The 17,313-nt window shown below is 57.7% G+C and overlaps 1 protein-coding gene across 2 annotated transcripts; it reads left to right on the forward strand.

Moving 5' to 3' along the window:
* Positions 1-16,595, forward strand: LZTR1 (leucine zipper like transcription regulator 1). Of its 2 annotated transcripts, none has more exons than XM_028527825.2 (21): positions 1-336; positions 1,004-1,066; positions 4,242-4,298; positions 5,650-5,729; positions 6,098-6,206; positions 6,698-6,781; positions 7,617-7,674; positions 8,278-8,417; positions 9,769-9,970; positions 10,372-10,527; positions 10,949-11,059; positions 11,484-11,576; positions 11,722-11,817; positions 11,914-12,079; positions 12,213-12,382; positions 12,490-12,646; positions 13,491-13,617; positions 13,706-13,855; positions 14,506-14,611; positions 14,699-14,779; positions 15,019-16,595. In XM_028527825.2, exons 1-21 carry the CDS (start codon positions 137-139, stop codon positions 15,133-15,135), a joined length of 2,523 nt encoding a protein of 840 aa, XP_028383626.1. In that variant the 5' UTR covers positions 1-136; the 3' UTR covers positions 15,136-16,595. The 2 variants fall into 2 exon arrangements, with proteins under 2 accessions (XP_028383626.1, XP_035870136.1); XM_036014243.1 differs by having other exon boundaries at positions 33-336; positions 11,917-12,079.
* The last annotated feature ends 718 nt before the right edge of the window (positions 16,596-17,313 follow it).

The following is a 17,313-nucleotide window of genomic DNA, read 5'->3' on the forward strand; positions in this document are numbered from 1 at the left end:
TGTCGGGAGGCTCCGCTCGAGCCGGAAGTCCTCGCCCTCGGCCCGGAGCTCGCCGGGAAATGCAGTCCCTCTGGGCGACCCAGGGCGGTGGCCGCACGTCTCGCAAGCACTGTGACCGCTCGGACGTGGACCCGGGATGGCTGGGACGGGCGGCTCGGGGGTCCCGATCGGGGCCGGGGCGCTGGCGAGCGGCGCGCGGTCCAAGGTAGCCCCGAGCGTGGACTTTGACCACAGCTGCTCGGACAGTGTCGAGTACCTGACGCTCAACTTCGGGCCCTTCGAGACGGTGCACCGCTGGCGGCGTCTCCCGCCCTGCGACGAGTTCGTGGGGGCTCGGTACGGCGTGGTTCAGGGAATTTGGGGGTGGGGGTGTCTGAGAGGGCTTCATGGAGGGTTCCAGGGGAGAGGCCAGGGCGGGATATGGTAATCGAGAGAGGAGTGGTGGTGTCCAGGACGATGCCCAGGGCAGTTTTCGTGGGGGGTTTTTTTCTTTTCTTTTTAAAAATTTATTGGGGGTGATATTGTTTAATAAAATTATATAGATTTCAGGTGTACAATTCTATAATACATCATCTATGTAATTGTGTGCTCATTACAAGTCAAGTCTCCTTCCATCACTATTTGTCCCCCTTTTACCCTCTTTTACCTCCCCTGCTCTGTGGCAAGGATTTTGAGAGAGGGGCAGTTCGCGGGGTGTGGACATGTGGCCAGGGTCAGGGTAGTGGGGGGCAGGGTACTAGAGTTATGTTTTGTTTGTGAGTCTCCAGCCAAGGTCCAGGGTGCTTTGCAGTGGGATGAGGATTCCAGAGAGTCCCGGACCAGTATCAGGGGTCCACAGACGCAGAGTGTTTGGTGTACTGGTGGAATTTACAAGTTTCTGTTCATCTTGCTAGTTGAGAGGTGTTATCCAACCTCTGTGGCATCCCAGACACTTGGTCTCATTCCCCGGGTGCCCCCAGGAGGGTCCTGGCCTCACCGCTCCCCTCCTCTCCTTCCTTTCTAGGCGCAGCAAGCACACAGTGGTGGCCTATAAAGATGCCATCTATGTATTTGGTGGAGACAATGGGTGAGTGTGAGCATCAGGGTGTTTGGACTGGGGAGGGAGAAACATGCTGGTTTGGACTGGGCTCCTACAGTTCTGCTGCTCTCTTTACAAATGCCAGCTAAGCACTCAGCTCTGTTTTCCCGGTCTGTGGGATTCCCTGCACTCAAAGCCCTCAGCACAGCATCTAGTGGGTAGCGCATGCTCAGGACACAGAAATTTTCCTCTTGTTCTGATTGACCAGACACAGCCCTGAAAGAAACACATCTGTCCTGGCTGCCACCCTGCCAGGCACTTTTCCTTCCCTACACTGCTCTCTGGGCCTCATCCACATGGTCACATGGCAGCTGAGAAGGCATGGAGGGCAGTTTTATTTATTTCCCATACTTTTTGGAAGGGTTTTCCCACATTGCTATAAACTCCTGGCAATGACCTGATGTTCTGTTGGTGAGCACACCTCTGTCACCCGAACTCTTTCCACTTAAGCTGTGGCTGGTTTCCTTTGCTGGAAGATCATGGTCAGGGTGAACCCTCAGATTATGCAGCTGTTTCCTTCCCCCGACATGGTTCCCTCTGATCTGTTCCCCAGGAGTCGAACCTCCCCCGAAGGAAAGAGCTGTCCTAGTGTGGGCTGGGCCGTGTCAGGTACTGGGCACAGGCACAGGTGCAGCAGACACAGGACCAGGACAAGGGCGTCTGGTCCTGTCAGGGAAGCCTTTGTGGAAGGGTTGATGACCTGAGAGATGAGTAAGAGTGAGCCATGTAAAAGACGAAGAATGTGCCAAGCAGAGGGGTCAGCGTGGGCAATGGCCTGGAGGTGGGAGGGTGCAGAATATCACTGGGTCCGTGTCTGAACAGGGTTTCCCACCTTCATTTATTTGTTGTTGTGCTCAGAAAAGGCCAGAGATGTCCACCAGGCATCTGGGAGGGCTGGGGGCCTGTTGGATGTAGGGCAGAAGCTCGGTCTCTTGGACAAGCAGGGCTCAGTTCAAGTTAGATCTTTGTGGCTTTGGGCTCGGGCAGGTGGCTTAAGAACAGTAACTGCACTCCGGTCTCCTTCTCCATATATGGGGTGGCTCTGTGCACTTCATGAGGTCGAGTGACCACAAGGCTGTGAGGGGCTCAGCACAGAATTTTCCCTCTGTTGAGGGTGCAGTGTTTGCACACAACCCATCCTGCTCATAAATAAGTCCTGTCACCGCCTGTCAACCACAGGACCTGGCCTAATGGCTAGGAAGGGCTGGCCTCCCTGCCACGGTGCCACGGCCTTAGTCCCGCAGGACTCCCTGGGGGACCTGACTTTGGACTGATGGGGTAGTCAGGATCCCATGAGGGCCTGCAGAATGGGCAGAAGAACCTCCTCAGGCATGGTCCCCTGGCTTCCAGCCGTGTCCCCCACTGTCTCTTCCCCATGAATAAGCAGAGGGATCCATTTGAAAATGCAAGTCAGAGTGTGTTCCTCCCTGGTGGATAACGTACAGATGTCTCTCCACCCATCTGACTTAAAGCCCCAGCCCACTTGGCAGTCAGTGCGCCCACACTGCTCCTCTGCCTTCGCCTCACACTGCACTGGGCCGCACCGCTGCCTTGCTGTGTTCAGATTGTGCCAGGCATCCTGCTAGGCCCTGGCGCTGGCTGTTCCCTCCTGCTCAACCCCCGCCGCCCTTCCTCTGAATCACCTGTGAGTGAGGCCTTCCCCGACCACCCAGACCAACTGGGTCAATCAGTGGCCCTCCCCTGCCCTTCTGCTCCTCTTTCTGGCTCCATTCACCCCAGAGCATACAGATGTTGGTTACTTGTCTCCTCCAGGGCAGGGCCTGCATCCCAGCACCCAGACAACTCAACAAATGTTTGTCACATGAACGAGTGAAATAAAGACATTTACCAGAACCTCAATGGGAATCCCCCAGACCAGAAAAGGTGTGGTGGCCATCACAGGGCAGTGGCTGGGAACATCCCCAGAGGTATTCTGTGTCAGGAACTGTAGCAACAAGCAGAAATGTTTTCTCTGCAATGCGACACTAAGAAACAGGGTACAGATTTGTCTCAGTCTAGTTGTAACATTTTAGAATGACTGGAAGGATGGCCTGGCACTGGTTGGGTAGGTCAGTTGGTTGGAATGTCCTCCCGATATGCCAAGGTTTCAGGTTCTATCATCAGGGCACATACAGGAATTAACCAATGAATGCATAAATAAGTGGAACAACTCTCTCTCCCTCTTCCTCTCCTTCTTTCTCTTTCTCAAAATCAATTTAAAAAAAAAGATGGCATACAACCGTGGGGGTTGGGTGGTGGAGGGGGGCAAATGGGAGAGGGGAGGAGTTAACTGTCACACCCCTGCTTCCCAGCTCCCGGCTTCCTGGTTGCACAGCCTCAGACAGGTCCTTTATCTCCCAGGCTGCTTCCTCTTCTGTAAATGCAGGTGGAGAGCTGGGCCCTCCGGTGCATACTGAGCTAGACTGTGCGGGGGGGCGGGGGGGGGGTGCTGGGCTCCTGCTGGGCTGACACCCTTCTTCCCCTTAGTGACAGGCGCTGGTTGGTATCAGGCAGGTTGTGTTGGGTGGTGCCGTGGCCAGCGGACTTGTTTCCTGTTTTATTGTATCTTTTGTTGTCATAGTTTATTTATTTATTTATTTTCATTGAATTTATTGGGGTGGCATTGATTAATAAAATTATAGAGGTTTCGGGTGTACAATTCTATAAATACATCCTCTGTATATTGTATTGTGTGTCAGCCACCCTGATTTCTTGTATCTTTAATGTAGTTGTTACACTGGCTTTGTGATAAGAGGTGGCAGGAAGACCTGAGAGCAGGGCAGGGGCCTTTCCGGAGCTGTGGGCCAGCGTCTGCACTGTGGCGGCACAGCCTCCGAGAAGGGAGCACTCAGACGTGCGAGTGGGGATTCTGGGACCTGGCGTGAAGTGCAGGCTCTCAAGTCTGCGGTGGGGTGGTCCAGGCCAGGCTTCGGTTCTGAATCCTGGCAGATAGACCCTGTGCCTGCACCACCAGCTCAGGAGCTTCCTTTGTGGTCACCTCTCTGGTTCCTGGGGCCTCACCTGGTTGTCTGGGCCTGGCGAAGTCCACCCAAAACAACTTGCCCAGCCCCTGGCCTGCCCTGTCCATCTTCTGAGTCTTGGCTGGGCAACGCCCTGCAGAGGAGGCCAGGACTGAGCCCACCTGTCCCCGGCTGTCTTTCAGGAAGACGATGCTCAACGACCTCCTGAGGTTTGACGTGAAGGACTGTTCCTGGTGCAGGTGGGTGGCCCCCTGAGTCCCAGGTTCCTGCTCTTCTCCTAGAACTCGGTGGCACTCCTTTGGGCGGATTGTCAGCAGAGTCACGTTCCTGGAAATGTAGAAAGAAGCCCAGCGCCTCTCTCAGTGGCCCCTCTGTCACTCGGTTTCTTTTCCAGTCTGTGACTGAGATTTGTTATTCTGAATCCTGTCCATTGGGAGATCTGTTTGATCCAGTTGTGGGTCCTCACATTCTACCCCAGGAGAGCCCTTCAGTCACCAAGCCTGTCTCCCAGGCCAGGGGCTAGAGCCAACTTGGAGGGCCATCAGTCGATGGGTCCTTTTAGGGTTGCCTCTGCTGCTGTAGGGGCTCCTCTCCCCTCCCTACCACATGGAGCACAGCCTCTGCCAGCAGACCCCAGCCAGGCAGTGGGTCATGTGGACCCTGGCCTCCCGCCTGCAAATGGTCCTCCTGTAGCTTTGGACAAGACACCTGCCCTTTCTGAGCACTGCACATCTGTGCCCTCCAGTCCAGCCCCTGCCTGGGAGCAGCTCACAGCTGAGTGGGAGAAACAGGCTGTGGGATTAGGAGGTAGCTGGGTTTCCTCTCGAGCTCTGCCATCTGTGCAGAAGCACAGGTTCGCCAGGGCCCTTGTGTGCCACGCTCTGTGCAGGAGCTCTACGTGCTGCCCTCTCAGCCCCAGCAGCTCGCTGGGGTGGGGTCTGACTGCCTCCTTGGCGGAGGAGGATGTTGGGACTCTGGACCCACAGAGGTTGAACCTGGCACCTGGGGCGGCATCGCTCCACGCGCCTGCCTCCTGCCCAGGAGACCTGGACAGCACTGGGAGCACCACAGAAATGACTGTGTCGTTCCTCCCTCGCTTCACTTTAAAGCACAGCCACTAGTACAAATTCATTTTTAAAACCACTCCGAAGACTTTTCAACTCTTTGTTAAAAATTGCTTACGTATAAGACTGAAAAGGAACAGCCCCCAGAAAGCAGTATAAATGGGTTTTTAACTTGGCAGGTAAAATTTCTGGGCCACCCATGCTGCAGAACACGGTGCGGCTATGAGAAGGGGGTAGTGACGATTCTAGAGTAGCCTGAAGACCTATTCACAGTCTGTTTAGTTGAAAAACATATTACAAAATACCTACTGCGGGATTCCATTTTTAAAAGTCACTCAATTTGCCCAGGAAGGTGTGGGGTAGACCTCCAGCTATGGACAGTGGCTTCTGGCAAAGGGGTAATACATAAATTTTAGTGCTAGGTTTTTTTTTCCATATTGGTAGCTTTCTTAAAAGTGTCTGTAATAATACAGGTGTTAACCTTCAAAACACTGCTGACACTCACTGCCTCTTGTTCCCCTGCCAGGGCCTTCACCACTGGGACCCCGCCAGCCCCTCGCTACCACCACTCAGCCGTGGTCTATGGGAGCAGCATGTTCGTCTTTGGTGAGCCGCCGCTTACCTCCCAGGCCGAGGATCCCTTGCCCTCCCATCAGGCCCACATGCTGTACTTGGCTGGCCTCTCTCTGTCTGCGCCTCGGCCTGATTTCCTGGCCGGCGTGGGAACGGTCTGCCTCTGTGACTGGGCCAGAAGGTGGCTTTTCCTCCCCATGAGGGACAGGGAGTGGGGTCCTGCTGATTTCTGTGTTTCCAGAGCCCAGCACAGGGGCAGGCACCCAGCAGGTGCTCCCGGGGTGTGCAGAGGGAGTTGGGGAATGCATTTTCCATGGGGTCAGATTGTGTCCTCGCCTCCCAATATATGAGGACTCTACAACGCTGCCTTCGGGTATGACCGTTTCTTTCTCTTTATCCAGGGGGTTACACTGGGGACATTTATTCCAATTCTAACTTGAAGAATAAAAATGACCTCTTTGAATACAAGTTTGCAACTGGCCAGTGGACGGAGTGGAAGATTGAAGGACGGTGAGAAACTGCTGAAAACTCTGGGGGTCGTGCTGTGGGCCCTCTGGACCTGAAGCATTACAAGTGAAGAGCCTGAAGCCCAGAGAGGCCTGGGAGCTGGGAGCTGGTGTTAACCCATTTTCAGCCTCCTCCCAGCTTTTAGATTGCCCCCTGTCAAAGTAGAAAGGATAGAATGTCCTGTGATGGGTGCTCCCATGGTCCTGCCTTGCGAGCACCCCCTTTGATATTTGGTAGCAGCTGGCAGAGGACCGTGTGCCCTGTGGATGTCTGAATGCCTCATCGGTGACCTGGTGTCGCATGAGCTCAGCCCCTGGTATTGTCAGTTATACCCTGACTAGAGTCCCTGGGGTCCCGGTGTCAGCAGATGTGGACATGGCAGTCCTAGGGCCTGGCAGGACTTGCAGGGTTATGGCTGTCGGACCATCATCGTGAGGGTGTGAGGCTCGGGCCTGCACTGGGTGGCCTCATTCCTTCCCTACCTATTGCTCCAGGTTGCCAGTTGCCAGGTCAGCCCATGGTGCCACAGTGTACAGTGACAAATTATGGATCTTTGCTGGTTACGATGGCAATGCCAGGTAGGTGGTAGCCTGGCCCGTGCACTCCACCTCTAAGCGGCCCAGGGTACTGGTACACAGAGTGGGCGTTCTTAGCCTTGGAGGGCTCAGGATGGGGGTTCCTCGGGAAGGTGGGTATGTGGGCAGGGGGTGGAGGGAAGTGGATGACGGGCAGGATGAGGGTGATGGCCACTGAATGGAGCCTCCGCCTACCCCACCAAGTTTGTGCAGCTGCCGTGCAGGTCTCCAGAGCAGAGAGCTGGGGGGTCGGGGGAGGAATCCTGGGGTGAGAATACTCAGGTCCACGGCAAGGAATGACCTGAAAAGGGGCAATGAGCAGGTGAATGGCAGTGGCAGGGCTCAGGCTCGGCTCCTCCCCTACGGAGGAGAACAGGCTTCTTGCTTATGTTATAGGCATTTTCCTTCCTATTTTAGCAAATTGGCTTTCCTATATTTCTCTGATTACAAAAGCAGTGTGTGCTCATTCCCCAAAACTTCAGCATTATAGAAACTATAAACAGTGTGATTTTTGTGAGTGTAGCCTTTCCGAAATCCTCTCTTAGCCCCAGGGATCAGCTGAGTGGCCTACCCTGTCCCCTGCCCTAAATGTCAAGAATGAGGCCTTTCTTCAAGTGAGCACTCTTCCTGCCTGGGCTGGGTAGCGGCCTGGCACAATAGGGGCTCAGTGCATCCTCCACAGCCCCCCAACTGAAGCTTCATGGCTGCCACAGAGACCCCGGACCAATCCCCGAGTGATGGGATGTTCTTCCCCAGAGCCTTCCCTCCTGGCCAGGCCCAGGCCCACCCTGACAGCCAGCCCCAGGACAGGCACCCTGACCCTTTTGTCCTCATGCAGGCTGAACGACATGTGGACCATTGGCCTGCAGGACAGAGAGCTCACGTGCTGGGAGGAGGTAAGAGGCTGGGGGCCTGGGGTGAGGTTGCGGGGAGACAGGGAGGTTAGGGTGTAGGGGGTCCAGGGTAAGGAGAGGAAGGGACGTGAGTACAGGGGATGGGGGGCTGGAGTGGGAGGTGAGAAGTTTGAGGGCGGCTGGGCCAGGCTGGGCGGGGGTGGAGGCTATCACATTCCCTTCTGCCAAAGCCTGGCCCTGTCCTCCCTTGCCCTTCTTGCTGACCTGCCTGTCCTCACAGTGAATCCCAGTGGCAGTTACCTGGTGACTAAAGGCCCTGCACTTTGGACGGCAGACTGTCATGGTGACTGATGCAGTTCAGGTGTAACCACGCTTATCTGAACACAGCGAGGACAGCGCACCACCTGCTGTCCTGCTGGCTGCTCTTTTCCTGGGGGTGGTTCTTGCCCCTTTAACGATGTTTTCAGCCCCTATGTAGGGGAGTGAGGTGGGGCTTTAGGTCGTTCTGCAAAAAGTGATACATGAACTCTCATGCACAGAAGAAACTTCAGGAATAAAAGCAGTCTCAGCTCAGCAGCACACGCACCGACAGGTGCGCTGGTTTCTTGTGAAGGCCCAGGGCTGAGCTGCCTCCCGCCCCCACAGGTGGCCCAGAGCGGCGAGATCCCGCCATCCTGCTGCAACTTCCCAGTGGCCGTGTGCCGCGACAAGATGTTTGTGTTCTCAGGGCAGAGTGGAGCCAAGATAACCAACAACCTCTTCCAGTTTGAATTTAAGGACAAGATGTGAGTGCCCCAGTGGTGGGCCCTCAGCCAGCTCCCCATGCATTCCTCTGGAGCCATCCCCGTGGGCTCCCACATAAAGCAGGGCCAGCTGCCCTCCCCACCGGAGCGGGGATGTGCAGTGCCTTGGGACAGACTGGGCCAGAGATGCCCTGCAGGCCCCTTCGGTGTGGTTGCAGCTCAGCAAGATAGGGCCTGGGCAGCCTGCCTCTCTGAGTGAATGGCATGGTCAGTGCCACCAGTAACAAATGTGACTGGCATAGAGCTCATATGGTGGCAGAAGACTGGAGGGGTGCAAGGGCTCTGAGAGCTCCCAGCCTTTGCTGGACTTGACTGCTGGCCTTGACTGCTGGCCAGCCCTTGACCCCTGTGATGGGGACTAAGGTCAGGGCCAGGCGTTGGATCTGGGACTTAATGGAGTTTCGGCTGCAGGTCAGGGAGGCTCAGGAGGGGACTTGGAGCTGCCCTGGGTGCCAGGGTGTCAGCTGGGGAGGAGGCAGTCTGGGCATCCGGGGCAGGGGAGCCCCTGCTGATGTCCGGCCAACTCTTTTGTCCTGGGTGGTCAGGCTGGGAGGAGAGCCACACTGCACACAGGCCTGCTGCTCCACCCTGACCTAGGCCCTCAAGACAGTGGGTGCCACAGAGAGCTCAGAGCAGGCAGGAGAAGACCTGGAGAAGTGAGGGACGTGGGTAGAGGCCGGGCATAGCCAGCGTGCAGGCTCTGGCAAGGTGGAGCCAGACATGCAGGCTCTGGCAAGGTGGACAGGTGGCTGATCTGCAAGGGGTTCCTCAGGGAAGAGCCAGTACTGAGGGAAGAACAGGGCCTGAGGGCTGCATGCGGGCCTGGGGGTACTTGTGGAGCAGGCTGAGGAAGGCGCATCTAGAAGGCAGAGGGCAGCAAGGTGAGGGGCCCAAACCGGAGCTGGGGGTTGGGTTGTAGTTTGGGATGAAGGGGATGGGATAGGAAGAAAACCACAGGACACTTGGCCACCAGCAGCAGCCAGATTGGTACTGGAAGACTCTGATGGCCCTGTTGGATGGAGCCAGTGTGGTGCCCCTTCCTCACAGGCCAGCCCCCTTCCAGCCTCCAAGCAGCCTCCTACCCAGCCTCATGCTTGCACCCTTCATCCCCCCACACGAAGAGGTGGGCAGAGCTGGTGCCAGAGTGAAATGGGGCAAGGGACACTGGGCACACACCGCAGGTCTCCCTCAGCCTGGGAAGGTCCTCCAGAGGTTGCAGGGCACTCTGCAGACTGGTCCCGTGGTGGCGGTGGTGGGGACTTGGGAGCCAGGTGGAGGCCACAGGGGAGCAGGAGCCCCTGCCGGGCACTGGTTCCATGCTGTGTGCCCCTAGGTGGACACGCATCCCCACTGAGCATCTGCTTCGGGGCTCTCCACCGCCCCCCCAGCGGCGCTACGGGCACACCATGGTAGCCTTTGACCGCCACCTCTACGTGTTTGGGGGCGCAGCCGACAACACTCTGCCCAATGAGCTACACTGCTATGACGTGGACTTTCAGACCTGGGAGGTCGTCCAGCCCAGTTCGGACAGCGAGGTGAGCACTGCCAGGTGTTGCTGAGGGGTCCCAGGGCCTGTGGCCTGGGGTGTGTTCCTGACCCACCGGCTTCCAGCTCCTTCCTCACAGCCCCAGGACGCTCCTGGGGCTCCAGACAACCAGCAGGAGCAAGGCCAGGATGCCCTTAGCCCTGGACACCTACCCTGGCCTGACCCTGGGCCCTGGGTCTCTCTGTCCATTCTCCATCTTGCAGCCTGTGGGCTTGTAAGATTCCACTTCCCGCCATGTTCACACTGTGCTGAGGGTGTTCTCCCAGCTCCCTGACTCAGCCCGCATCCTGTGGCACTCCCCACGTGCCTCCACCTGTCCCCTTGGCGAGCCGTCTGTAGTGCCTGCCTGGCCCTTGCTGACTGGCTGTGTGCCCACATGTCTCCTACCAGGTCGGTGGGACCGAGGTGCCAGAGCGAGCAGCTACTTCTGAGGAGGTGCCTGCCCTGCCCTCTGAGGATCGGGGCGGTTTCAAGAAGTCCCGAGATGTATTTGGCCTGGACTTTGGCACCACCAACACCAAGCAGCCTTCCCCACCAGCCTCAGAGGTGAGAGCCCATGCCCTCGTTACTGCTCTCTCAACCCCTGAAGCCAGGCCTGTGAGCAGCCCATCTCAAAGGAGGGGAGACCGAGGCTCAGAGAGGTACTTGTTGGGGTCACATGGCGAATTGAGGTCAGGAGCTCATGCCCTGCTGCCCGGGCCATGTCGCTGCAGCACATGAGACTGAGCACCTGCTGTGTCCACCATGTGGGTCACAAGGGCCCCATCCTGCCTGCTTACCTACACAGGCCCTGCCTCCTGCCCTGTGCCTACAGCTGTGTCTCAGGGCCTGCTCCGACCCCTCCCTCAAGGCCAGTGGAGCCACATCCTTGCCTACAACATGGCCCACTCCTGGCCTCAGGCAGCTCCCTGCTGGAGACCTGACCCTGCCCTCTTTCACCCTGCCGACTTGTCCCCTGTCCACGCAGCTGCCCAGTGGAAGGCTCTTCCATGCGGCTGCTGTGATCTCGGACGCCATGTACATCTTTGGGGGCACTGTGGACAACAACATCCGCAGCGGGGAGATGTACAGGTTCCAGGTGAGGCCCACAGGCCTGCAGAGCAGGCGGCTACCTCGTGAGCTGGCTCTGCACGGGGCCAGCCAGGGAGAATGGGCCCTGGTGGTGGAAACTGAGACCCAGGGGGTAGTGGTGGAGCTTGTCCCAGGGCGTCCAGAGCCAGGGCTGCACCTGGTGGGATGGCAGCCTTTCTGAGGAGCCTGGCTGCTGGGGAGGGGTGGGGGGCTCTAGGCTGAGGGAGTCGGAAACCTCAGTACAGGGTGCGGCTGGTGGGGCCGAGTCAGGGCTCACAGCAGAGCCAGTGGGGCCTGGAAAGCCACCTGAGTGTGGAAGGAGCTGGGCTGAGCTGGGCTTGGCATTTGGGTTTCAAAGACATTTCATTTGCTGGAGAGGGCAAAGCCAGGGGTGACAGTGTCTTCACTTGGTGACCCTGGGTCTCCTGCAGTTCTCCTGTTACCCCAAGTGCACGCTGCATGAAGACTACGGGCGGCTATGGGAGAGCCGCCAGTTCTGCGATGTGGAGTTCGTGCTGGGTGAGGTGGGTGCCCTTTCTGTGCCAAGCCCAGGCCACTGTGGAGGAGGTGGGGCTTTGCTCCCAGAGACACGCTGGCTGCCCACTGGTGCCTGGAGTCCCCAGGTCCCTGCTCTGGCTGGCTTTCACCAAGGTGTCATTCTTGCTGCAGAAGGAGGAGTGTGTGCAGGGCCACGTGGCCATTGTCACAGCACGAAGCCGCTGGCTCCGAAGGAAAATAGTACAGGCAAGGGAGCGACTGGCCCAGGTGAGGTGCTGCCCCACTTGGCCCTGCCTTCATGAGCATGGATCCTCCCAAGGGCATCCATGGGGTGATTTTGAGCTTCCCTTTCTCTTCCCACAGAAGCTAGAGGAGGAGGCAGCTCTGGTTCCCAAGGAGGCCCCTGGTGGTGCTGTGGGTGGGGCCCGGCCACCCCTGCTGCGCGTGGCCATCCGAGAGGCCGAGGCCCGGCCCTTTGAGGTGCTCATGCAGTTCCTCTACACTGACAAGATCAAGTACCCGAGGAAAGGTCTGCCTGGGCTGAGGCAGGGCAGGAACAGGGTGGGGGTGTGAGCAGCCCGCTTGCAGGTGGGCAGCCTGGGCCCCATCCTCCCCTCCCTGCTGCCTGAGGTCCACAAGGCTCAGGGAGCTCTCGGGTGCAGGCCACGTGGAGGACGTGCTGCTCATCATGGATGTGTACAAGTTGGCGCTGAGCTTCCAGCTGTGCCGCCTGGAGCAGCTGTGTCGGCAGTACATCGAGGCCTCCGTGGACCTGCAGAACGTGCTGGTCGTGTGCGAGAGTGCCGCCAGGCTGCAGCTGGGCCAGCTGAAGGTGCATTGCAGCCCACCCTGCCCACCGCTGCAAGCCCCTTGCCCAGTCTGGTGCCTTGTTGGGGCCAAGGCCTGACCATGCCCGCCTGCCCGGCCTGTCTGTCCCAGGAACACTGTCTGAACTTCGTGGTGAAGGAGTCCCACTTCAACCAGGTGATCATGATGAAGGAGTTCGAGCACCTCTCATCCCCACTGATTGTGGAGATTGTTCGGCGGAAGCAGCAGCCGCCCCCCCGTACCCCCTCAGACCAGCCTGTGGACATCGGTAGGGAGCCTGGTCCCTTCCCTGCCAGTGGCTGGCCAGGTGGCATTCATCTTGGTCAAGACTTGGGAGGCATGGAATCACCTGCCAGACCCTCAGGCAGGGGTGGAGGCGTGGGTGTGGGGAGGACCCCAGAGTGCTCCCCAGGTACAGGGACGGGGCAAAGAGGGAGGCAGTCCAGGCTTAGGTGAAGGAAGAACGCCCAGCCCATGGGGTTTTCCACAGCAGTCTGTGTGCCTGAGGGCGGGTAACCTCCTGAGCCCATTTCTGGAGGGGACACGGGGCACCTCTCTGGCAAGGGTGCCTTCCCTGAATGACATCAGGTCTGACAGCTTCTGAAGTGAGCCATGTGCTCAGGGTCACAGTGCTTAGTCATCAGACTTCTCGGGGTACCCAAGCCTGGGGCCCACTGAGGTGTGAGCGCAGCCTGCAGACCTCAGCTGCTACCAGTGCCTCCCTGTTTCCCCCTAGCCTGGGAAGGGAGGGCACAGGCTCCTTCATCCCCGACTCCCCCTGGGTCCTATGCTGACTCTGGCAGCTGGCTCCAGGTGACACGCAGCAGGCACACAGGGCACACCAGGCCCAGAGAAGGGCTCAGTGGGCTGAGTCTGAGAGATCAGACTCTGGGGGTGGATATTCCTGAGGGTTGTGTTGGGAGCTGAGGACAGGGCCTAGTGGTGCCTCAAGGACCAGAGTGAGACCTCTGGTTTGGGGGAGGTTCATTTAGGGTCACAGAAGGGACAGATGTTCAGGAGACTGTGCCCTGGGGCCCTGAGGCCTGAGTCAGGAGCAGGGTTGGGTAAGGGGCAGGAGGCACCTGCTCAGGGTCCCTCCATGTCCCCCACAGGCACATCTCTGATCCAGGACATGAAGGCATACCTGGAGGGGGCAGGTGCCGAGTTCTGTGACATCACACTGCTACTGGATGGGCACCCTCGGCCAGCCCACAAGGCCATTCTGGCCGCCCGCTCCAGGTGGGTGTGGGTGCAGCTGTTGGGCAATGTGGGCCAGGCACTGGCTGCATCTGCTGAGAGCCAGGCCTTTGCCACTCCCTGTCTGCAGCTACTTTGAGGCCATGTTCCGGTCCTTCATGCCCGAGGACGGGCAGGTAAACATTTCCATCGGGGAGATGGTGCCCAGCAGGCAGGCCTTCGAGTCCATGCTGCGCTACATCTACTATGGTGAGGTCAACATGCCTCCTGAGGACTCGCTGCATCCTCACCCCCAAGGGTGCTCCCAGGTCATCACGGGCTCCTGGCACCCACGTTGGGTGGCCCAACTGACCGATCTTGGCCAGGCGATTTCTGGAGGATTTCCTGGTGCCTTGTGCCCTCCCAGACTTCTCTGAAACAGTTGGTCAGCCAGTACCGAGGAGTTTGTAACCAGGAGGAACAGGTGGATTCTTGACTTTCATGAATGCTTAGAGTAGAGGATCGGTCATTGCTGTATGTGACAGGTGAGCAAGTGGACATAGAATGATCCCTGATTGTGTCACTTCAGTGAGGGCCTGAACATGGGGTGTAGGGTGCACTTTCGGGCTCCGGGAGACTGCAGACAGTTCTGCAAAGATGCATATAGGTGTTTTCCTGGAAAGAAAGTGCTGTGGTGTTTTTTGGTTCTTGATGGGGCCTTTGACCTCTGAGGGGTTCAGAGTCTGTGTAGAGATCAAGTCAGTGCTCTGCCCAGATTGGAGCCCTTGCCAGACCCTCCTGGTGGGGCAGGTCCCCTGGTTCTGAGCAGGTGCAGTCTCAGCTCTTCTCTGCCCCTGGCAGGCCCGGGCTCCAGATGCACTCTTCCTGGGGAGGAGGGTGGTGTGTGGGAGGACAGTTCCTTTGGCGGCAGCTCCTTAACCAGCTCCCCAGCTACCTGTTCGCGGCCCCATACTACTATGGCTTTTACAACAATCGGCTGCAGGCATACTGTAAGCAGAACCTGGAGATGAATGTGACGGTGCAGAATGTGCTGCAGGTAGTACCTCTGGTGCTTGCTGGTTTCCTGGCACCTGGGTGGGTGGGTGAGAGGTGGGGCAGCACTTCAAGGAATCTGCTGTTCCAGATCCTGGAGGCGGCTGACAAGACGCAGGCGCTGGACATGAAGCGGCACTGCCTGCACATCATCGTGCACCAGTTCACTAAGGTCAGGGCCTTCCTGGCTCAGCACTTGCTGCTCACCCCTCATCCTCAGGGCCCACTCTCCCACAGCAGCAGGTGGGGGGAGGGTGCCTAGAGTCGGACTATCTTCAGCAGTGGGCCCTGGGGATAAGCAAGCAGAGCCACCCACCCACTGGCCACTCCTCACCCCATCTGTGGAGCCCTCCCAACCCTCTCATGAATCCAGTTCCATCCTGTTCTGGCCTTTTTGGTCACCTCCCGCAGGTCTCCAAGTTGCCCACGCTGCGCTCCCTGAGTCAGCAGCTGCTGCTCGACATCATAGACTCCCTGGCCTCCCACATCTCCGACAAGCAGTGTGCAGAGCTGGGCGCCGACATATGAGGGCCCAGGTGGTGCCAGCCCATGAATGGAGAATGACCAGGCCTGCCCTGTCCCCTGCAAAAACTGCCTGCGACAGTGATCAGACCTTCTAGCTGAGGCACAGGTACCCAGAGCCTCAGAAGAGAGCTGAGAGGACATGAGGGGCTCCAAGTGCTCCATTTCACTGCTGACGACACAGGTCCCAAAGGAAGCAGATGATGAAGCAGGACCCCTGGCCCCACCCTGTCCTGGGAAGGAAAGCTATGGTTCAGTGGTGACACAGCAGAAGGCAGGGGTCCTGGCCAGGGCCCAGCAGTGGGGAGAGCTCACCAGGGAGCTTTGGGGCCCCAACCTGGCAGGGACTCAGCATGGCTTACGGATCTGGCCACCGCCCTGCCATGAAGGTCTCTCCAATGCAGGGCCCATACAGCACCCCCACCCTCACCAAGGTTGATGAAAAGGCCACTCCTGTCACTTGGAGCATGTGTGTGGGCAACAGTGATGGACACGTGGTCTGATTCAAGATGAATTTTCATGCCTTTTAAGATGAATTTTGGGGTGTGAAGGGCCCTGAGGTCAGCTCCCAGCCTACAGGGTCAATCACTCTGGACTGGGTCTGGACTCCAGAGGGGCTTCCGGATCCCACACACCTGTGTGCGCATCAGGGCCCTGGACTGCAGCAAGAAGTCAGCGGAGATGCCCCCCAGTCTCTGTCCCTTAGTATTCTGTCATAGACATGCCTCCATTAAAGCCACAGCAGTGGCCCCTACTATTCACACCTTGCTAGCATGGTCCCCACTGGTGGGCTCTGGCCTCAGCCCTTGGCTCTCCCAAAGCTGTGGACTGGCCATTTGGCCCAATTGTGGGATTGGTGTGTTGCCTGGTTCTCTATGCATGTCAGCATCTTCCAGCTCCTACCTGAGGCTGCCTAGACACATGGGGGAAGAGGCTGTGGAGGAATCCAGGCTGGCTTCTCCCTTCCTGGGAGTAAGCTGGGATGACCTCCCCCCACCACTGCCCTGTAGGCTCCTGCATGGGATGGAACCCATCCTTCTCTGTCCCCCAACAGGGACCCTATGTGATTTCACCCCAATATGGAAGGCACTATTTCTGCCCCCTTTCTGGGAGTAAGAATTGCCCAGACCCTTCTCCAACTGCCAGTAATCCACTTAGGGGGGAGTGATCTCTTCCCTGCCTTAGAGCTCACTTCCTTCCTCCATGTCCCACGAAAATGTGGCACCTGCCACTCCATAGCTCTTGTCAGAAGACCGTGGATGCAGGTGGATGAGGAGCCCCAGTGGCTGGTGGGCACCCCTAGGCAAGCCAGAAAACAGCCCGGGGAAGAAAACCAACCTGGAAACCCTGGGGAATGATCTATAAGCCCTGCTGTGCAGTGGACCAGTTGGGACCCTTGTAACTCGCCACTGGGTGATCTTGCCTAGACATGCTATGAATAAACGAAGCCACACACCAAGGGCTCTGAAAAGTAAATTTCAGAACACTGTGTAGCAATTCACAGGACTAGAAATAATTCAGCTGTTCTGCAGTGGTTGTGGCCCAGCTCGGTGAGGTCACCTGTGCAGGTAAAACTGCCTCATGCACTAAGCTGTTTGTCATGATTACAGGTGCAAAGATGCCTAAATTCCAGTCAAGTTGAAGAAAAATGGAGAAACAGGTTGAAGCCAAGACCGCTGCTTTGTGCCTCCCCCCACTTCTCTAGACCTCCAGGGACCAGAAATGCCATTTCTCAGAGCTCACTACTTGCCAAGGATAGCCACCCCAAGTCAGAAATCATTCTTGTCTGTTTTCAGATGAGATAGGCTCATCTGAAAGTTGTGAATGGGAGGCTGGCCTTCAGGCCAGAACTCAGGCTGTGCAAACTCAGCCTGTTGTGTCCCACAAAGGAACAGTCTGGCCTGGGTTTTGGGAATGTCTTCAAAGAAACCAGCTTGCTCAAGTCAAGGCTATTTCCAGTACCAAGGGACGGGTGCTTAGTGCTGCCCCCGGCCTCTACGCACACCACCCTGTCCCTCAGAACCCTGTGGGGCACGGGGCTGCACTCGGAAGCGTGGGCAAGAGCAGGATTCTGCCCGCCATAGCCTAGAGCTTAGACTCCAGGGTCTGAGCTCTCTTGGGGCTGTAGCCATCATCTGGCAGAACAAGCCTAGTATGGAGGAAGGGGCCCCAGCCCCTAGCTGA

Source organism: Phyllostomus discolor, chromosome 13, assembly GCF_004126475.2.
Source record: "Phyllostomus discolor isolate MPI-MPIP mPhyDis1 chromosome 13, mPhyDis1.pri.v3, whole genome shotgun sequence".
In the NCBI taxonomy this organism is placed as follows: Eukaryota; Metazoa; Chordata; class Mammalia; order Chiroptera; family Phyllostomidae; genus Phyllostomus; species Phyllostomus discolor.